The following is a 23,066-nucleotide window of genomic DNA, read 5'->3' on the forward strand; positions in this document are numbered from 1 at the left end:
GATGAACCGGGGGCCTAACTTATGAGATGGCTGTCTCAACTTCAAATTCTTGGTAGACAACCAGACGAAGTCTCCTAATTTGAAGCTGCAGGGTCTTTTCCGCTTATCAAAAACCCTTTTGGTCACTAATGACACAGACACAAGGGCTTTCTTCACTTTCCGCCAAATACCTCTAAGGACCGAAACCACAGAGGAACCACCAGGCGTGGAGTCCAGGGGGTCAAAAGAATTGGCCTTAGGATGATGCCCATACACACAAAGGAATGGAGAGATCCCTGTAGCAGAGTGAGCCGCGTTGTTATAGGCAAACTCCGCCATGGACAGATGAGCAACCCAGTCAGTCTGACACTTGGAGACATAACACCTGAGGAACTGCTCCAAGGACTGGTTCACCCTTTCAGTCTGCCCATTAGACTGCGGATGGTAGCCCGACGACAAGCTGACAGAAATCTGGAGATCGGAACAAAATGCCCTCCAGAATTTGGCCACAAACTGGGATCCGCGGTCAGAGACCACATCAAGTGGCAACCCGTGGAGACGCACAACATGCAGCATAAATAATTCAGACAGGCGTCTGGCCGATGGCAGCCCAACCAGTGGAACGAAGTGCGCCATCTTCGAAAACCTGTCAACGACAACCCAGATGGCTGTCATCCCCGAGGATTTGGGCAAGTCCACCACAAAATCCATTGAAATGTGGGTCCATGGCTTAGATGGGATAGAGAGTGGATGTAATGGGCCAACCGGAACCCCTCTAGGAGTCTTATTTCGGGCACAGATGTCACATGCCCGAACCCACTGATCCACATCCTTAGCCACCGAGGGCCACCACACCGCCCTAGATAGCAACTCCCGAGTTCTGGCAATACCCGGGTGACCTGCAGACTTCTTGGCATGGAATTCCAGGAACACTCGCTGTCTTAACCTAGGAGGCACAAACAAAAGACCTACCGGAAGGTCTGGAGGAGCCTGCTCCTGTGCTCTAAGGACTAATGATAAGAGGTCCTGGGTAATGCCCACTTTAATACATGATGGGGAAACAATGGGCAACGGCTCCTCGGTGGTCTCCTGGATTGGAGCAAAACTCCGCGAGAGCGCATCAGCCTTGATGTTTTTTGACCCAGGGCGATATGTTATCAAAAAATTAAAGCGAGCAAAAAACAAAGCCCATCGTGCCTGCCTGGCATTGAGACGCTTCGCTGACTCTAAATATGCCAGATTCTTATGGTCAGTGAGAATTGAGACCACAAACTTAGCCCCCTCAAGCCAGTGTCTCCACTCCTCGAGTGCATCCTTAATAGCCAACAATTCCCGGTTACCCACGTCATAATTCATCTCGGCAGGTGAAAATTTACGGGAAAAGTAAGCACAGGGATGAAGGCGATTATCAGACACTCCCATCTGAGAAAGCACTGCCCCAATACCCATCTCAGAGGCATCCACCTCCACCACAAAAGGACGCTCTGGATCTGGGTGTCGCAGCACCTTGGCCGAAACAAATGCCCTTTTGAGACGGGCAAAAGCCGCTTTAGCCTCACAAGACCAGTGAGCAACATCCGCCCCTTTCTTAGTGAGTGCCACCAAGGGCGCCACTATAGACGAAAATCCAGCGATAAATCGTCTATAAAAATTCGCAAAGCCCAGGAAACGCTGAAGCGCCTTCAAACTAGTGGGCTGCACCCAATCCAGGACTGCCTGTACCTTGGAACCCTCCATTTGGAAACCTTCTGGGGAGATAATATATCCTAGAAATGCGATTTGCTGAACTTCAAATTCGCACTTCTCCAGCTTCGCCCCAAGCCGGTGGTCTCTGAGTTTCTGGAGGACTAAGCGTACATGCTTCCGATGTTCCTCCAGGGAATGGGAGAAGATTAGGATGTCATCTAAGTATACAACTAAGAATCTATCCAAATATTCCCTGAGCACATCATTCATGAAATCCTGGAAGACTGCCGGGGCATTACAGAGCCCAAAAGGCATCACCAAATATTCATAATGCCCTGAGTGGGTATTAAAGGCAGTCTTCCATTCATCCCCCTCTCTTATTCGGATTAGATTGTACGCACCGCGTAGGTCAATCTTAGAAAAAATGGTGGCAGTACGAAGCTGGTCAAACAAGACCGAAATGAGAGGCAGTGGGTATGAGTTTTTAATCGTGATACGGTTCAATTCCCTGAAGTCGATGCAGGGTCGCAACGAACCGTCCTTTTTACCCACGAAGAAGAACCCCGACCCAACTGGAGACTGTGAAGGTCTGATAAATCCCTTAGCCAAGTTCTCCTGAATGTACTCTGCCATAGCCTGAGTCTCAGGACGTGACAGAGAGTACAACCTGCTCTTGGGAAGCTTAGCATTTGGCAACAAATCAATGGCACAGTCATAGGGGCGATGGGGAGGTAGTACCTCTGCAACTTTTTTGGAGAACACGTCCGCAAAATCTGCATAACACCCTGGCAATCCTGGCAAACTTAGCTGCGAGAGCCTGACTGGAAGGCTCAAGCAACTCCTGAAACAATCAGTACCCCAACTAAGAATCTCCCCAGAGACCCAGTCAAATTGAGGATTGTGGGCCCTTAACCAGGGTAACCCCAACACCAATGGGGCAAAAGTACAGACAGTCACATAAAAGGACAATTTTTCAGAGTGTGTGGCTCCAATAAACAAAGAAATCTGGCTAGTGCAAGAGGTAATTTTACCTTGGGATAATGGTTCCCCGTTTAACCCACAAATCTCAATTTCCGATGCCAGGGGTACTAAGGGAGCAGAGTGTTTCAGGGCGAATTGGCGGTCCATAAAAACCCCGTCGGCCCCACTGTCCACAAAGGCCTCAGTCTTGACAGTTTGACCGAGGATCTTCAAGGTCACCGGAATGATAAAAGTCTTCTTGGGAAATTCTGACTTCTGGCCTGACAGGATATTTCCCATCACCCTCAGGCCCTGAAGTTTTCCGGCTTTTCTGGGCATGATACTACCACATGACCTTTATTCCCACAGTACAAACACAACCCCTGCTGTCTCCTCCGCGTCTTCTCACGCGAGGAGAGGCGGGTAGCCCCAATCTGCATAGGCTCCTCTGAAAATTCCTCAGAGTCTGAGGTTCCCTTGGGAAGGAAGGAAATCTCAGTCTCCCTTTCAAGCCTACGCTCTCTCAGCCGTCTATCCACCCGGATGGATAACTGCATGAGCTGATCCAAGCTATCAGGCAAGGGATATTGTACCAGTTGGTCCTTTATCTGGTTAGAAAGACCTCTTCGGTACTGGTGTCTCAGGGCTGGGTCATTCCACTGGGTATCATGGGCCAACCTCCGAAACTCCGTACAGTAAACCTCAACTGGCCTTCGCCCTTGCTTAAGGATCGAAATCTGAGCCTCGGCTGAGGCCGTCTTGTCAGGGTCATCATACAACATGCCCAGTGCCGTAAAAAAAGCATCAACACTTTTAAGCGACGGACAGTCAGGCTGCAACCCATATGCCCAGACCTGTGGGTCTCCTTGTAGCAAGGAAATCACTATGCCCACCCGCTGAATCTCCGACCCAGAAGACTGAGGCCTAAGCCGGAAGTATAGCTTGCAGCTCTCCTTGAAACAAAAGAACTGCGAGCGATCTCCAGAAAAACGATCCGGGAGATTTACTTTCGGCTCCTTAACCCCTGCAGGTGCTGCTGCTGTGGAAGCTCCGCCAGCAGCCTGGGAGGTGTGCATTTTAATGGACAAATCATTAAATTGTCGAGTCAGGACCTGCACCTGATCGACCACCTGTTGCAACGTATTTTGAGGGGTATGCTCCATATTCCCACAAAATTTCAACAGAAGTATTAGGCTGCTGAATATGTTATGCACACCAGTGCCTGCAGGAAAGTACTGGTGTCAGGACTGTTATGCACTCCAGTGCCTGCAGGAATGTACTGGTGTTTGAACTGTTATGCAAAACAAATGGACTTACAGACAGACTGGGGAATATGACATAACGTACACAGAAGGTGATAGGTTAACAAAATACACACAAAGTGAACAGAGAAGCCCAGAGGCTAAGGAACTGGGTATCTCCCTTGTATTAGAACTGCTCAGATGGGAAAAGCAAGATGTTGTGTTTTAATACGTAGAGAACCCGAAATGCTGTTGCTAAGGGCAACAGCAAAACCCTAAAGGGTTACCAACGGGTGTGGCAGTAAACTCCTTGGTCAGAGATGGAATGATAGACACAAGGAGAGTCTCCACAATCCTAATTCTCACTTGCAGTGCACAGGTTCAGCTTACTGCCACTAAACTGACCCCTGACACCTAGCACAGTGAGACAGGATTAGACAGGCAAGTCTTAGAATACAGCCGCAAACTTGCTAAGTTCACAGAGTAGTAACAGAACCCCAGCAAGCTAAACGACTGACTCCAGTTTTACTGCTAGGTCTGGATTGGCAGAGTGTAATACCAAATCCCCAGGCCTATTTGCAGTAAGCAACAAACAAATACAAAGCTACACAGTACTGGCTAACTTTCAGAAACTGACTAACCAACAAAGATTCAGCAGCATCTGCTTACCCTGAGAAGAGGCCTTATAAAGCAGGTGCTGTCCACGCCCCACTCAGACCTCACAGACTGTGAGCACAAAAACCAGCACCGGATCCCCTGCCATGCACAGAGCCTATAACCACTGCACAGCAAAAGACCCGAACCGGAGTATCAGCTGCGCTCAGGTCACTCCGCTAGCACTTGTCTCCCGGTTGCCATGACGACGTGGCAGCACAGGGCAGGAGACCCTAACAGTACCCCCCCTCTGACGAGGGGTCAAAGAACCCCTACCACCGGGTTTATCGGGGAACTGCGAGAAGAAAGAGCGTATCAGTCTGGGGGCATGAAGATCACAACTGCGCACCCACGACCGCTCCTCCGGGCCATACCCCTTCCAGTGCACCAAAAATGACAGCCGACCCCGAACCACCTTGGAGTCAAGAATCCTTTCAACAACAAACTCCCTCTGGCCACGTATCAGAAGAGGGGAAGGTCTTCCACTGGAAGAAGGATTACTAATCGCCCGTTTTAAAAGGGAACAATGAAAGGTTTTATTGATACCCAAAGAACGGGGCAGATCTAACTGAAATGCCACCGGATTGATAACCCTGGTGATCTTATAAGGGCCGATGAACCGGGGGCCTAACTTATGAGATGGCTGTCTCAACTTCAAATTCTTGGTAGACAACCAGACGAAGTCTCCTAATTTGAAGCTGCAGGGTCTTTTCCGCTTATCAAAAACCCTTTTGGTCACTAATGACACAGACACAAGGGCTTTCTTCACTTTCCGCCAAATACCTCTAAGGACCGAAACCACAGAGGAACCACCAGGCGTGGAGTCCAGGGGGTCAAAAGAATTGGCCTTAGGATGATGCCCATACACACAAAGGAATGGAGAGATCCCTGTAGCAGAGTGAGCCGCGTTGTTATAGGCAAACTCCGCCATGGACAGATGAGCAACCCAGTCAGTCTGACACTTGGAGACATAACACCTGAGGAACTGCTCCAAGGACTGGTTCACCCTTTCAGTCTGCCCATTAGACTGCGGATGGTAGCCCGACGACAAGCTGACAGAAATCTGGAGATCGGAACAAAATGCCCTCCAGAATTTGGCCACAAACTGGGATCCGCGGTCAGAGACCACATCAAGTGGCAACCCGTGGAGACGCACAACATGCAGCATAAATAATTCAGACAGGCGTCTGGCCGATGGCAGCCCAACCAGTGGAACGAAGTGCGCCATCTTCGAAAACCTGTCAACGACAACCCAGATGGCTGTCATCCCCGAGGATTTGGGCAAGTCCACCACAAAATCCATTGAAATGTGGGTCCATGGCTTAGATGGGATAGAGAGTGGATGTAATGGGCCAACCGGAACCCCTCTAGGAGTCTTATTTCGGGCACAGATGTCACATGCCCGAACCCACTGATCCACATCCTTAGCCACCGAGGGCCACCACACCGCCCTAGATAGCAACTCCCGAGTTCTGGCAATACCCGGGTGACCTGCAGACTTCTTGGCATGGAATTCCAGGAACACTCGCTGTCTTAACCTAGGAGGCACAAACAAAAGACCTACCGGAAGGTCTGGAGGAGCCTGCTCCTGTGCTCTAAGGACTAATGATAAGAGGTCCTGGGTAATGCCCACTTTAATACATGATGGGGAAACAATGGGCAACGGCTCCTCGGTGGTCTCCTGGATTGGAGCAAAACTCCGCGAGAGCGCATCAGCCTTGATGTTTTTTGACCCAGGGCGATATGTTATCAAAAAATTAAAGCGAGCAAAAAACAAAGCCCATCGTGCCTGCCTGGCATTGAGACGCTTCGCTGACTCTAAATATGCCAGATTCTTATGGTCAGTGAGAATTGAGACCACAAACTTAGCCCCCTCAAGCCAGTGTCTCCACTCCTCGAGTGCATCCTTAATAGCCAACAATTCCCGGTTACCCACGTCATAATTCATCTCGGCAGGTGAAAATTTACGGGAAAAGTAAGCACAGGGATGAAGGCGATTATCAGACACTCCCATCTGAGAAAGCACTGCCCCAATACCCATCTCAGAGGCATCCACCTCCACCACAAAAGGACGCTCTGGATCTGGGTGTCGCAGCACCTTGGCCGAAACAAATGCCCTTTTGAGACGGGCAAAAGCCGCTTTAGCCTCACAAGACCAGTGAGCAACATCCGCCCCTTTCTTAGTGAGTGCCACCAAGGGCGCCACTATAGACGAAAATCCAGCGATAAATCGTCTATAAAAATTCGCAAAGCCCAGGAAACGCTGAAGCGCCTTCAAACTAGTGGGCTGCACCCAATCCAGGACTGCCTGTACCTTGGAACCCTCCATTTGGAAACCTTCTGGGGAGATAATATATCCTAGAAATGCGATTTGCTGAACTTCAAATTCGCACTTCTCCAGCTTCGCCCCAAGCCGGTGGTCTCTGAGTTTCTGGAGGACTAAGCGTACATGCTTCCGATGTTCCTCCAGGGAATGGGAGAAGATTAGGATGTCATCTAAGTATACAACTAAGAATCTATCCAAATATTCCCTGAGCACATCATTCATGAAATCCTGGAAGACTGCCGGGGCATTACAGAGCCCAAAAGGCATCACCAAATATTCATAATGCCCTGAGTGGGTATTAAAGGCAGTCTTCCATTCATCCCCCTCTCTTATTCGGATTAGATTGTACGCACCGCGTAGGTCAATCTTAGAAAAAATGGTGGCAGTACGAAGCTGGTCAAACAAGACCGAAATGAGAGGCAGTGGGTATGAGTTTTTAATCGTGATACGGTTCAATTCCCTGAAGTCGATGCAGGGTCGCAACGAACCGTCCTTTTTACCCACGAAGAAGAACCCCGACCCAACTGGAGACTGTGAAGGTCTGATAAATCCCTTAGCCAAGTTCTCCTGAATGTACTCTGCCATAGCCTGAGTCTCAGGACGTGACAGAGAGTACAACCTGCTCTTGGGAAGCTTAGCATTTGGCAACAAATCAATGGCACAGTCATAGGGGCGATGGGGAGGTAGTACCTCTGCAACTTTTTTGGAGAACACGTCCGCAAAATCTGCATAACACCCTGGCAATCCTGGCAAACTTAGCTGCGAGAGCCTGACTGGAAGGCTCAAGCAACTCCTGAAACAATCAGTACCCCAACTAAGAATCTCCCCAGAGACCCAGTCAAATTGAGGATTGTGGGCCCTTAACCAGGGTAACCCCAACACCAATGGGGCAAAAGTACAGACAGTCACATAAAAGGACAATTTTTCAGAGTGTGTGGCTCCAATAAACAAAGAAATCTGGCTAGTGCAAGAGGTAATTTTACCTTGGGATAATGGTTCCCCGTTTAACCCACAAATCTCAATTTCCGATGCCAGGGGTACTAAGGGAGCAGAGTGTTTCAGGGCGAATTGGCGGTCCATAAAAACCCCGTCGGCCCCACTGTCCACAAAGGCCTCAGTCTTGACAGTTTGACCGAGGATCTTCAAGGTCACCGGAATGATAAAAGTCTTCTTGGGAAATTCTGACTTCTGGCCTGACAGGATATTTCCCATCACCCTCAGGCCCTGAAGTTTTCCGGCTTTTCTGGGCATGATACTACCACATGACCTTTATTCCCACAGTACAAACACAACCCCTGCTGTCTCCTCCGCGTCTTCTCACGCGAGGAGAGGCGGGTAGCCCCAATCTGCATAGGCTCCTCTGAAAATTCCTCAGAGTCTGAGGTTCCCTTGGGAAGGAAGGAAATCTCAGTCTCCCTTTCAAGCCTACGCTCTCTCAGCCGTCTATCCACCCGGATGGATAACTGCATGAGCTGATCCAAGCTATCAGGCAAGGGATATTGTACCAGTTGGTCCTTTATCTGGTTAGAAAGACCTCTTCGGTACTGGTGTCTCAGGGCTGGGTCATTCCACTGGGTATCATGGGCCAACCTCCGAAACTCCGTACAGTAAACCTCAACTGGCCTTCGCCCTTGCTTAAGGATCGAAATCTGAGCCTCGGCTGAGGCCGTCTTGTCAGGGTCATCATACAACATGCCCAGTGCCGTAAAAAAAGCATCAACACTTTTAAGCGACGGACAGTCAGGCTGCAACCCATATGCCCAGACCTGTGGGTCTCCTTGTAGCAAGGAAATCACTATGCCCACCCGCTGAATCTCCGACCCAGAAGACTGAGGCCTAAGCCGGAAGTATAGCTTGCAGCTCTCCTTGAAACAAAAGAACTGCGAGCGATCTCCAGAAAAACGATCCGGGAGATTTACTTTCGGCTCCTTAACCCCTGCAGGTGCTGCTGCTGTGGAAGCTCCGCCAGCAGCCTGGGAGGTGTGCATTTTAATGGACAAATCATTAAATTGTCGAGTCAGGACCTGCACCTGATCGACCACCTGTTGCAACGTATTTTGAGGGGTATGCTCCATATTCCCACAAAATTTCAACAGAAGTATTAGGCTGCTGAATATGTTATGCACACCAGTGCCTGCAGGAAAGTACTGGTGTCAGGACTGTTATGCACTCCAGTGCCTGCAGGAATGTACTGGTGTTTGAACTGTTATGCAAAACAAATGGACTTACAGACAGACTGGGGAATATGACATAACGTACACAGAAGGTGATAGGTTAACAAAATACACACAAAGTGAACAGAGAAGCCCAGAGGCTAAGGAACTGGGTATCTCCCTTGTATTAGAACTGCTCAGATGGGAAAAGCAAGATGTTGTGTTTTAATACGTAGAGAACCCGAAATGCTGTTGCTAAGGGCAACAGCAAAACCCTAAAGGGTTACCAACGGGTGTGGCAGTAAACTCCTTGGTCAGAGATGGAATGATAGACACAAGGAGAGTCTCCACAATCCTAATTCTCACTTGCAGTGCACAGGTTCAGCTTACTGCCACTAAACTGACCCCTGACACCTAGCACAGTGAGACAGGATTAGACAGGCAAGTCTTAGAATACAGCCGCAAACTTGCTAAGTTCACAGAGTAGTAACAGAACCCCAGCAAGCTAAACGACTGACTCCAGTCTTACTGCTAGGTCTGGATTGGCAGAGTGTAATACCAAATCCCCAGGCCTATTTGCAGTAAGCAACAAACAAATACAAAGCTACACAGTACTGGCTAACTTTCAGAAACTGACTAACCAACAAAGATTCAGCAGCATCTGCTTACCCTGAGAAGAGGCCTTATAAAGCAGGTGCTGTCCACGCCCCACTCAGACCTCACAGACTGTGAGCACTAAAACCAGCACCGGATCCCCTGCCATGCACAGAGCCTATAACCACTGCACAGCAAAAGACCCGAACCGGAGTATCAGCTGCGCTCAGGTCACTCCGCTAGCACTTGTCTCCCGGTTGCCATGACGACGTGGCAGCACAGGACAGGAGACCCTAACACATTTTCTCCTTTTTCTGCAGTAATGTGTGGATGTGGGCTTACGTTTGGGCTCCTTAAAAGTCCAGATTTTGGCCTTATCCATTTTCTTCCAGAAACAATTGGCTTCTCTCCCTGAGTTTTAGACATCCAACCACCCTTTGTGCCTCCTACGGCACCTTGGGATCTCAACGTGGTGTTGCAGTTCCTGCAATCGGAATGGTTTGAGCCTTTACAGGACGTTGACGTAAAGTTTCTTACGTTGATGACCGGCACACTGTTGGCCTTGGCTTCAGCAAGACGTGTGTCGGAGCTGGGGGCATTGTCTCACAAGAACCCCTATTTGATTTTTCATGAAGATAGGACTGAACTCAGAACTCGTCAGCAATTTCTTCCTAAGGTGGTGTCAGCGTTTCATATCAACCAACCTATTGTGGTTCCGGTGGTTACCGACACCTCTGTTACTTCAAGGTCCTTGGATGTTGTGAGGGCTTTGAAGATTTATGTAAAGCGGACAGCTCGTCACAGAAAATCTGACTCGCTGTTTGCTCTCTATGATCCCAGTAAAACTGGGTGTCCTGCTTCAAAGCAGTCTATTACTCGCTGGATCAGGCTTACTATCCAGCATGCTTATTCTACGGCAGGCTTGCCGGTTCCAAAATCTGTATAGGCCCACTCTACATTGTCGTGGGTTCTTCCTGGGCAGCTGCCCGGGGTGTCTCGGCTCCACAGCTCTGCCGAGCAGCTACTTGGTCAGGTTCGAACATGTTTGCTAAGTTCTACAAGTTCGATACTTTGGCCTCTGAGGACCTTCAGTTTGGTAAATCAGTTCTGCAGGAACCTCAGCACTCTCCCACTCGGTTTGGAAGCTTTGGTACATCCCCATGGTACTAATGTGGACCCCAGTATCCTCTAGGATGTAAGAGAAAATAGGATTTTCATTATCTACCGGTAAATCCTTTTCTCGTAGTCTGTAGAGGATACTGGGCGCCCGCCCAGTGTTTAGTTTATTCCTGCACTGTTACTTCGTTAAGTATTGTTGGTTCAATTGATGCTGTTCCTGGTTTAAAGTTTGGTTAGCTTGGCTTTCCTCTTGTTTGTGTGTGCTGGTTCGGAATCTCACCACTTTCTTTCTATCCTTCTCTCAAAGTATGTCCGTCTCCTCGGGCACAGTTTCCTAGACTGAGTCTGGTAGGAGGGGCATAGAGGGAGGAGCCAGCCCACACTATCAAATTCTTAAAATGCCCATGGCTCCTAGTGGACCTGTCTATACCCCATGGTACTAATGTGGACCCCAGTATCCTCTACGGACTGCGAGAAAAGGATTTACCGGTAGGTAATTAAAATCCTATTTTATCCTACCGCTCTATTAATAAGTAAAGTATATTTTTTTGCATACAAATACATTGCACCCATTATTTCTCAGGCGCAATTGTAAAATTTGATATTGTTATTGACCTCTAAGGAGGTTTTTGAGGTAACCTTCTCCCCTTACAATCTTACTGCCCAAAACAGTATAACCAATACTCGTTAGCACAGAGTGAAATATTCTAGCTATAGGAGTAGGAAGAAGAACCGCACTTGAATGACACCCACAGTGCTGCCAATCCCCGGGATATCCAGCCTGCACATATATTAATATAGCATAACATGTATGTTTATATGTGCTAAACAACCTCCCCCCTTTGCACTGTGTGGTTGGCTGCTTATAATACAGATATGTCCACATATATCTATCCTCAAATCGTGCCGTTTGGCAAGCCACAGACTTCACAACTAAGCTGTGCCATGCTTCCTGCAGTCTTGTACCAAATTTCCATCTTATTTGCATCACTACTGCGACAGAAGTACAGTGCATGGGTTCCCTGGACACTGGTGCTGGCATTGCATGCAACAACCGTGTTTCGACTCGAACATAATGCAAATAAAAAGGTAAATGACTGAGGGCTAATAAAAGTGTACAATGGACACTATAACAACTTTGGCTGCAGCTACTAAGCAACAGAGATGATAAATACAGAAATAAGTATGAAAGTCCTGGAATCGCTACCCAGGCAGAGCGTGAAAGTCGCGCCATTCGTCTCTCGTGCCAGATGCCACAAAAAATCTTGGCGTATTAATACTCATCTGTATTGAGGGTAGGAGACCATTATTTGTATAGCTGTGAGCTCCAGCAGTCGCAGATTAGCAGGTCATGCTGGTTATTGTGGTTCATTAATAGCAGGAGCACCAGAAATTCTCCAAGAAACTTTAAACAGATTAGGATTAATTAATGAGGCTGTTGTCGTAGTCAGAGTGAGCTACTGACAGCTTTCACTTCTGCCTTTCAGGCCTCCCTACAGATACATTACAGGGACATCGGGATCGCTTTATGGAACAGTTTCAGAAGTGAGTACATTCACTGTCAGTAAGTCATGGGATTCACTGTCATACATGGACAATTGTGAATGTGAACATGTGTATAACTATTAAAATGGAGAAAACTTACGTAAATACTGGTGAGGCCCAAATTCAGAGGATCGTGTTTTTTTGTTTTGTTTAATGTATTTGACTTATTTTTTGTTCTGCAATTTTAACACATGAAAATGTATTGTATCCAGGCTGAAGGATTTGTTTTACCGCTCAAGCAACCTGCAATACTTCAAACGCCTCCTACAGATTCCTCAGCTTCCAGAGGTAAGGTACATTGTGTCAGGCTGGAGAGTGTGTACATCAGGCATTCCCAACCACGGTCCTCAAGGCACACCAACAGTGCAGGTTTTAGTGATATCCAGGCTGCAGCACAGGTGGTTAAATCAAAATAACTGAGCTACTAATTAAGTCACCTTTGCTGAAGCCTGGATATCACTAAAACATGCACTGTTAGTGTGCCTTGAGGACCGTGGTTGGGAATGCCTGGTGTACATGATATTCTGGGGATATGTATCAGACCTTCGAGAGAGAAGTTGCCCATAGCAACTGATCAGCTACAGCCAATTCATAGATAAATGCTAGCTAGAAGGGGTGTGGTATGCAAGGTCGACAGTAACTAGGTCGACCACTATTGGTCGACAGTAACAAGGTCGACAGGGTCTCTAGGTCGACATGGTGTAGGTTGACAGGTCAAAAGATCAACATTAGTTTTTTATGTTTTTTTAGTGTTGTTTTCTCCGTACAGTGACTGGGAACCCCAGTTAGTGCACCGTGTCCCCTCGCATGGCGCTTCCGGCTATACCAGGGATGTGCGGTGAGCTAAATGGCTCAGGAGGCACTAGCTAGCCCCAGAGCCAGATTTAGACACAATATATGAGTCAAAGGGTACATCTGGGCATTATACACAGGTGCAGCAGTATAAACTTCTGGAAATTTGGTGAGTTTTGATCAGAGATGAGCGGAAAAGATAGGTAGGTGAGGCACTGCATCACCTGCCATAGACTTTTTACTCCAGAGTTTTGGCTATAAAAATTATTAGAAAAATGCAAAGGAGGTATTTCTAACATATTCTTTGTATTTATCATATACTTTACACAGTTAAAACTCTGGCACAAACGTAAGTATGACAGGAAAGGCTCTGCCTCACCCCACCGCACGTCACTAGGCTATACCCAATCGTAGTCCGCATGGATCAATAGTGGTCGACCTAGTTACTGTCGACCTAGGAAACGGATCCTAGCTAGAAGATGAATGGTCGCTATAGGCAAATTCTCCACTTTCTCTTTCTCTCCCTCTAAGGTTACATCCATACATCTCCCATTTTAGACCTTATGGTGCAGGCATTTAGCTCTGCATGAAATATAAAGTATAAATTGGCTTATAATGAAAAGAGAACCACAAAGGTAGTATCAAAAGTTCCCATTGCTTGACAGAAGGTGAGACGTTTGTTATTGGGTTTATATTTATTATGTAGCTGAGTGGAAGCTATTGTTTTCTGTCTGTCAGCTATGTCAGCTGCCGATGTGGTTCAAAAGATCTGCATTAAAAAGGTCTGCAGTCAATAGGTCGACCCCAAATGGTCGACATGGAAAAGGTTGATAGGGTTAAAAAAAAGCTTGACAGGAAAAAGGTAGAGACAGTACAAAATGGCGACATGGAAATTTTTTTTTGTGTTTATTTAAATTCTTTTTAAGAGTAACCCTCAATAGTATAGCGCTTTGCTCGCCTCTCTTCAGAAAAGGTGTCTCGCTACGCGGGTTACTATTCCCAGTTGTAGTCCACGTAGTAAAGGATGAAAAAGTTGGCATTTAAAAAAATAAAATAAACTTGTATTGACCACGTGTGTCAATCATTGTCATGTCGTCCTTTTGTACTGTCTGCCTTTTACATGTCGACCTTTTGAACATGACGCCCTAATTCATGTGGACCTATTGTCTGTCAATCTTTTTACTACCTACCTATCATGTGGATACTGTCAGTTGCTGAGATACAATATCCAATCTTAAATGGAATTCTTAAATGGACTATTCTTTTTTGTGTTTAATATTTTTTTAAATATTGTTGTTATAGGATTATGCCTAGTTTTTATGATAGTGCTAATAAGACCAACTGCAGAGCTCACCATTCACTACAGTTGCTGCTACATCGTTTGTCTTCTCTGTATTCCCCTCAGATTTCTCTTATCAATTTCTGCTGTGGTTCGATAATCTCTGAAAATACAACATCTTAGAACAATGGATAAGGGAGAAATGTATCATACCTTCTAAAGAGTAGAGACATGGAACAAGTGGAGACGTTGCCCATAGCAACAAATCATCTGCCACCTATAATTTTATAGAATGTACCTGATGATGCTAGCTACAACCTGATTGGCTGATATGGGCAAATACTCCACTGGTACACTTTACCACTGTATAGAAGGTCTGATACATTATCCCATATGTCTGCTGTCATTGGGGGGCAATGTATGGGGCCAGGTGTGGAAAGGACAGAAAATATAACAGAAAGCAGACAGATGTAGCTGACACAATTCGCAGACGGATAACATAAAATGATGTCTGGTATGTACATACACATGTGTCTAGTATGTGCATAGACACAATTAAGCAAAGACCGTGTCTGAGACTTCAGCCCCTGTATCGGCCATTAGTTGGGGTAATGGCTTTGATACCTATGTTTTGAATAAAATTAAGATTTGTAGCAATTTAATTGCTTGCTGCAAGTTATGTTTATACATTATACATGAGAGAATAATGGTTAAAAAATTAGCTAGTTGCCAACAGGGTCAGACTGGCCCACAGGGGTACATGGGACGCCCCCAGTGGGCCCAACTCCTCCTGTAGGAATCAGGTTACAGACTGTGTTCTTAAGGTATACATTATACATACAGTATGTTACATTATACTGCACAGGACTATGGTGTATTTTCTACAGTTGCTAATCTGGCACATTACCATTGCATGGGGTATGGGTCGTTGGGTCGACCCAACTTAGGTCGACGACTGAAGGTCGACATTGCCATTAGGTCGACATGCATTATGTCGACATGGGTGTTAGGTCGACAGGTCAAAAGGTCGACATGAGATTTTTGACTGTATTTGGTGTCGTTTTCTCTGTAAAGTGACGGGGAACCCAAATTAGTGCACCGGGTCCCCTTGCATAGCTTCGGGCAAGATTACCGTTCCAATCGTAGTCCACGTGTATCGTTAAGTATGAAAAAAGAAAAAAATGTGGAAAACTCATGTCGACCTTTTGACCTGTCAACCTAATACATGTTGACCTAACGGTCATGTCGACCTAATGCATGTCGACCTAATGGCATTGTCGACCTTCAGTCGTCGACCTAATGAGTGTCGACCTAACGACCGTAACCCATTTTCCAGGACATACAACAGTAACTGCCTCCCACCAAAATATTACAGTCTGACAACAACTTTGGACAGCATGGTTGCACAGTGATTAGCATTGCTTACTCATAGCATTGGGGTAATGGGTTCAACTCCAAGATCTGTGATGAGTTTGCTTTCCTTGCAAATTGAATAATACTGTTTTAGGGATTTTAAACTGTAAAGGGGGGTACTCACGGAGCGATATTCTAAGCAATCTGACTAGATTGCTTAGAATTTGAGCATTATCGCTCCGTGTGTACCCCCTACAGCGATAGCGATGCGCAGCTGCTGCTAGATTGGCCTGCAGTGCAGGCCAATCTAGCGGGTCGCTCATTTCACCAGCTGGGTGAAGTGAGCGCCCCCCCCAGTCTCCCCCCGCACGCTCAGCACAGATCGCGCTGTGCTGAGCGGCGGGAGAGATGTGTGCTGAGCGGTTCGCTCAGCACACATCTCTCCCGCATCGGCCTGTATATATGGGCCTTTAGTTCCAATGGGAGCAAGACTGATGTGAATGATTACATATTCTCTGTACAATCTGAATAATATGAATAAACACAAATAGTAATAATAGTAATCACTGAAGTTTGTGGAATTATGTAAAGGAGTGCTGTAGAGATCACATCACAAGTGCTTTGAAAGTTGTTTTAACAGATCCATCTATTTGTTATAATTACAGTACTAGTACAATATTTATATGCCTCACTTTCTTTTGTTTTTAGAACCCCCCAAACTTCTTGCGAGCGTCAGCTTTGTCTGAGCACATTAGTCCTGTGGTTCTCATACCTTCAGGAAACTCCCCTCCTGACAGTGAAACCTTAGTGGAGACTGACGATCTTGTTGGGATGGACTCTTCTCACCAGGTATGTGATAAGTGATGAACAAGAAGGAAAGGCGTGCAGTAGTAAAAGTAAATAAAATGTGTGAGATTACATAAAATGTAATTATAGGTAATCCACAGTGGATTATAGGTTATGCATATAGTAAACACATAGTTCCATCTTAAAAGACAAGTCAAAAAATTCAACTCAAAACGTTGTACAATAATAAATAACAGTTCAGCCCAGAGCTCGGCTGCTATGTAGATATAAAAAAATTATAAGTCACTAGTGAAAAAATGCAAATTTCTTGGCTGAGAATGACAGGGTTAATTAACGTGCCCACAAGAACAGTCCAAATTGCAAAGACGATGAGTTACCAGGGGGATGCAGTCAGTGCAGTCCCTCTGAGATGGTAGTGTAGCTCCTACAGCACACCATAAGTTGAAATATAGGACTTTTGTGAAGCCGGATGATGTAGTTCTTCCAGTGGCAATGGAATCTAATGAACAGGAATGTCCTCAGCGGATGGGTAAGTATACAGGACATTGAAAATAACCAGAATGCATCAGCTTAGGGTGTGGTTTTCCTGACGCATTTCCCTATTTATCACCACTTCGTCAATGGAGGACAAAATTAAAAACTGATGTTGCTGTGTGTGACTTTTCATTATAGCTTATTGTAAGCATGTAAGTGTTGCTGTTGTACAGTGGGTCCCATATTTCTTACTGACCAAATGGACAGAACTTATGAGCTAGTGTAAAGTGTGTGTAACCCTTAACCTGGAATACTCCTTGGAGTCTTCACTTGATAGCCTGTATGCAACTGTCTGGCATAGTGAGCAAGTCTCATGGAACCCACAACGCATAGAAGATACTAGTGTGGAGTGCATATAGAATGCAGATGAGGAGTATTAGAAAGGAATGGCAATATAGACTATATGAGGGCCATGATGGTTGCAAGATAATGATTGAAGACAGAGATCAGATATAAAGGTGGATGAGATTGGGACAGATTGGAACATGGTTAAAGAGTGTTGCCTATAAGCTGATGATGACGACATAATAACACTGAAGATAATGACAGAGGTGATGACATTAAGCTGGAGCAGAGATAATGACCGGAAAGCATAATGCGATTTTATGAATTGATTAAAGCTTATGACTTTGCATAAAGACACATTTACAAGCGATAAACTCTCAGAAATCACCAAATGAAAAAAAAATACTTTAAAACAACAATGCTGATGAGCAATTTTTAAGGAATTTTTATAGGACTCCAAGTTCCCTATTGGAGTCAGTCTTCAACTCCTCTCAGACTGGATTAAGATGACCTGTAGTCCAAATGAGGAAGTGAGTGAGATGCTCTTGTGAGAGGCAGTGACCCGTATACTTGCAATGAATTTGCTAGTGAGGACAGGGCATGATATAATAGAAGCCACTGACTGAGAATTAGATAATAGAAGGGGCTGGGTCACCAACAGCACAGAGCAGTGAAGCTCCTATGAAACAGGTGAAGGAAGATTGTGGTGACAACAACGCTTCTTCATGAAGCAAAGTTCATACATCGAGCTTGTTGTGTATTATCTTTCTAAACACTTATAAAACGAATAGAAAGAATTATATGTTGTTTCTGTACTGAACTAGATAAAGGTTCAATGTGTTTCTGTCATGAGTATATTGTACTGCAGTATCTTTCTTTGTTTCAGAGTCTACCGGAAAATAAGTTTGATGATATATTTGGCAGCTCCTTCAGCAATGACCCTTTCAATTTCAGCAATCAGAATGGCATGAGCAGGGATGACAAGTAAGTGGCGGAATTGGCTGTCTGCATTGATGGTGATAGTGAGTGATAGATTTGGGTAATAGATACTGGTGACAGGTTTAGACGAAAACCATAAAACTGTTCTTTTAAACGCTGTATACAAACTGGGTTGGGTACGAAATCCCAGCAGTCACAATCCCGATTGTCAGGATATGACAACGGCATCCTGGTGGTCAAAATCCAGACAGATCCCAGTATATATTTTAATCCTACTCCTATTCCTAACCCTTACACACCCCTCCCACAGCCTACCCTAACTGTCCCCTCCTGAAGCCTAATCCTTACCGCCCTCTCCTGCAGCCTTACCCCCCCCCCCCCCCCCATCCTCAACCTCTTCCACCCCGTCAGCCTAACGTTAACCCTCCCCCTATTGCTTAACCCTAACTCCAGTACTTACCATCAGGATCCTGATCACATTCCATAAAACATTAAAACATTTTATTTCTGATGCGTCCGCAATTAGCTTGCGGACGCATTGGGAGGCAGCCTCATACATGCTGGGCGGCCATACCCTGTGCTGGGCGGCCCGCAGCATGTACAGAGATGAACGCAGATCTGGCTGTGTATATGCGATCTGTGTTCATCTCTGAATAACCCCCGTAGTCAGCTACTTTGGTTGCAGACATTATTTATAGTTTTGATTGATGGTTTGTTGTTCATGTTATAATGTAGTTGATGTTAAGATCTCTGTTCTATATCTTCACCTTTCCTTATTCTGCTCTGTCTCTCAGAGATCGAATCATAGAGCAGCTGTACAAAGAAATTGCCATTCTAAGAGATGAGCTGGGGAACTTCAAAGCAGAGGTAACACAAATATAAAATTCAGTGGAAGAGTTACTCTTATCACACAGTGCCTTACTGATGGATATGGGAGTACCGCATACTACTACTAATACATTCCTTTGTAGTAACATTTCTTACTACAATCTCATGGTATCTCATGTCTAAGTGACGTATGCAACAAGGAAAACTATAGAGCTACTCTGGGCTTTTAATGGCCTCATCTCCAGTGCGCTTCACCATTGTCATCTTAATCACTCATTGTGTGAAGCTAAAGGCCCATATTCACGGGCAGATCTAGGGAGAGATGTGTGCTGAGCGAACTGCTCAGCACACATCTCTCCCCCCGCTCAGCACAGCACGATGTGTGCTGAGCGTGCGGGGGCGTTCATTTCACCCAGCGGGTGAAGTGAGCGACCTGCTAGATTGGCCTGCATGCCAATCTAGCACCAGCGATAGCGATGCGCGGGGCTGCGCATCGCTATCGCTGTGAGGGGTACACACGGAGTGATCGCTGCTTAGATTTTAAGCAGCGATCGCTCCGTGAGTACCCCCCTTTAAGCTGTATAACTTCACCCTGATTCAGTATTCCACAACTCATGTAAGAGAGGCAATACGGTTGTGCCTCATCTAGGTGTCACAGATGTGTGTATCAAAATTATGACTTCGGTTTTAGTCACTGATTTATTAAGCCTTTGAGAGTTATAATTTGCACTGTGATCAATTATCAGCCAAACAGCTTCCTAACTGCCATGTTACAGGCTGGGTTTGAAAAAGACAGTTAGGAGCTGATTGGTTGGTACTTTATCACTGTGCAATTTATCACTTTCCAAGACTTGATAAATCTGGGTCTAGTGTCATTTATTGGTTAAATTATGACATTTAAACTTTTCGTCACCATAGACTCCTGTGTACTTACTGAAGGTGTATCCCTTTTTGGCTCTGTCAGCGACCTCATTAGAATGCTGAAAATCCATATAACTGCCTGGTGAGGTGGGTCTATGTCAGAGTCTGTTTCGTACAGACACAATCCCAAACTGCCTAACAATTTTCCCAAGGTAATCGGAACAAATTGGCGCTTAATGGGGGCATATATTCTAAACTCACCATGTCCACCAGGGGCATGGCATGTCTTCTATAGTGCCAAGATACCCCAACACCATTTCCTCCCTTAGAAGTACCTGTCTTATACTGCAGACCCCAGAGGTACCTGCTTCCTGCGAGTTGGGACAAATGTACTGATGTGGGATTTCGCTGGAGAGACTAATCAAATAAAGACTGTACCACTTAGATCTGATAGGAGATAAGGAACACCTAAATCTGCCCTGCATCAACTGAAGCCCCTCCACCAATCACTAGACGTGTCTCCACTGCCAAATATTACTGAGCATCAGTTGTAGGAAGGAGACAGCATGCTGTGATTGGTGGAGGATTCAGCTTGATGCAGCTCTAATGTGGACCAGCCTCAATAAACGCTTCTATGAAGTCTCATCCTTATAAAGTTGCTGACAGGCAGTGCATGAAATGCTCAGAAACCATGAGGTCAGCCTACAACAGTCTGCTCTCAGGAGCGAGGAGACCAGAACCAGCCAGTGCCAGGCATTAGACTTCCTGCTAGGTCACCTGGCAAGCCAATCCCCATGTAACTAATATTCTATTGTGTTTCATTTAGGATAGTCTACCTCATATTCTGTGATATGCAATCAATTGGTCCAGTAACTGATCATCATTTTGTATGGTGAAACTTCTTTCTATGCTTCCCTGTTGTGCCCATTGCCCATTCTGATCACATTATTATATTATCCCCATTTGCTTATGTCTTTGCTCTGTAACCTAAACACCTACAGGCATTCTCCTTTTTTAAATATGCCACAGACCCATCCATCTTTCTTTGATTGCTTACTTGCACAGAGTTTATCAAATGTGGCGATCACCTTGAGTATTCATGCCAGATCCCAGTACAGTGATGGTCAGTTTCCCAGTAAACACCATCTTACACCCATGTGGAGCTGCAGACATGCAGAAACCGGCTGAATGACATCAATCACAATATCTGCTTTACCTTTGGAAATGTTTTGTCGTAGAAATTACTAGCATTGTAAAAAGTTATTGAAGGAGACGAAGGTCATATTTAGCAGAGGTTTATCTGTTTCAGAGTCACCGGTTGGTTATTAATCTGAAAGGGCGGATCCAAGAGCTAGAGGCGGAGTTAGCAGAACAGAAGCACCTGAGGGAGCAGGCAGTGGATGAAAATGAGTTTCTGCGCACAGAGTTGGAAGAGCTGAAAAGGAGGAGACAGGATACAGAGAAAGCACAGAAGAGTCTGACAGAGATAGAGCGTAAGGATCCAGTACTTTGTGTGCTGCTTATTTACTTGTATATATGCAACCCCTAGCAACTAATCAGGAATAACGTTTACTCAGTCAAGTACAAGTAAGACAATCAAAGTAAATGTCTGATTGGCTGGCATGGCATTTTTTCTTTTTTGCCAGTTGTTAGCAAATAACACATAGTAAGACTTATGCAGAGTTCAACGCAAGTTGGCTATAATTACAACAGCACCAGCTCCTGGGATACCAAAGAAAAAAACTGTCTGCTGCAGGCAGAGGCGGGGTTTAGGGGAGGAGGAGCCTGTGCTGTCTTAGGTTAAGCTTTAACTGTTTGGTGCCCAGGCTCCCTGGCTCTCCCTATACCCATTGTTTCTGTCTCCCCATGGATGAAAAACAAAAGGATTTAACAGGTAAGGACCCAAAAATCCTATTATCTCTGCCTACAAATATGCCTGTAATTCTACCAATACGCTTTCAACACACCCTCGTTAAAGCCCCGCTATCACCCAGGTACACAAATTCAGCTGCAAGTGAAGACCTCAGCTCAGCTCCAGACCATCCGAAACTCAAAACCACACAAGATACGTCTGCAAAACTGGCCTGCGTTCTACTCTGTATTAGCCACAGTTTCTTATGATTTACCTGCATATTCACAGTGGTAGAATGTGGAACACATCCTTTAAGCATATTTCTCTGTTTTATGGAACAAGCTTAGTTTAGAATAGAATACTGTATATACATTTGTCCACTTATTAAGAATGTAGACTACACTGTTCACGCTACAGATCTGACTACTCCCCATAGGTGGGCACATCCCTTACAAAAGGATGTAGGCCTGGGAGCAATAGGATGGCTATTGGAGTGACCCAGAGACATGATAAGGTAGTAGGGCCACATACATGCTTGCACCTATGTGTTTTGCCTCTTGGTTAATTTTGAGCTTTATCCCCTCTGTCCCATTGAATCACATGGAGGGGCGCATATAAAAACTGCACAGGGTGGATGAACTGGGCGGTCCACATTGGAACAGACTGAATAACTTGGACTAAAATAAGATTTTACTCACCGGTAAATCTATTTCTCGTAGTCCGTAGTGGATGCTGGGACTCCGTAAGGACCATGGGGAATAGCGGCTCCGCAGGAGACTGGGCACAACTAAGAAAGCTTTAGGACTAACTGGTGTGCACTGGCTCCTCCCACTATGACCCTCCTCCAGACCTCAGTTAGGATACTGTGCCCGGAAGAGCTGACACAATAAGGAAGGATTTTGAATCCCGGGTAAGACTCATACCAGCCACACCAATCACACCGTATAACTCGTGATATTATACCCAGTTAACAGTATGAACATAACAGAGCCTCTCAACAGATGGCTCAACAATAACCCTTTAGTTAACAATAACTATATACAAGCATTGCAGACAGTCCGCACTTGGGACGGGCGCCCAGCATCCACTACGGACTACGAGAAATAGATTTACTGGTGAGTAAAATCTTATTTTCTCTAACGTCCTAAGTGGATGCTGGGACTCCGTAAGGACCATGGGGATTATACCAAAGCTCCCAAACGGGCGGGAGAGTGCGGATGACTCTGCAGCACCGAATGAGAGAACTCAAGGTCCTCCTCAGCCAGGGTATCAAATTTGT

General features: G+C 45.8%; 1 protein-coding gene across 1 annotated transcript in view; it reads left to right on the forward strand.

Moving 5' to 3' along the window:
- HIP1 (huntingtin interacting protein 1) overlaps positions 1-23,066 on the forward strand; it is a 297,153-nt gene that overhangs the window by 147,151 nt on the left and 126,936 nt on the right. The window contains exons 9-14 of the mRNA XM_063955990.1: positions 12,200-12,257; positions 12,470-12,545; positions 16,390-16,530; positions 18,194-18,291; positions 19,041-19,113; positions 21,245-21,428. Coding sequence (XP_063812060.1) covers positions 12,200-12,257; positions 12,470-12,545; positions 16,390-16,530; positions 18,194-18,291; positions 19,041-19,113; positions 21,245-21,428 — 630 coding nt within the window. The remainder of the gene's footprint in view (positions 1-12,199; positions 12,258-12,469; positions 12,546-16,389; positions 16,531-18,193; positions 18,292-19,040; positions 19,114-21,244; positions 21,429-23,066) is intronic.

The sequence above is a fragment of the Pseudophryne corroboree genome, chromosome 2, assembly GCF_028390025.1.
Source record: "Pseudophryne corroboree isolate aPseCor3 chromosome 2, aPseCor3.hap2, whole genome shotgun sequence".
Classification (NCBI taxonomy): Eukaryota; Metazoa; Chordata; class Amphibia; order Anura; family Myobatrachidae; genus Pseudophryne; species Pseudophryne corroboree.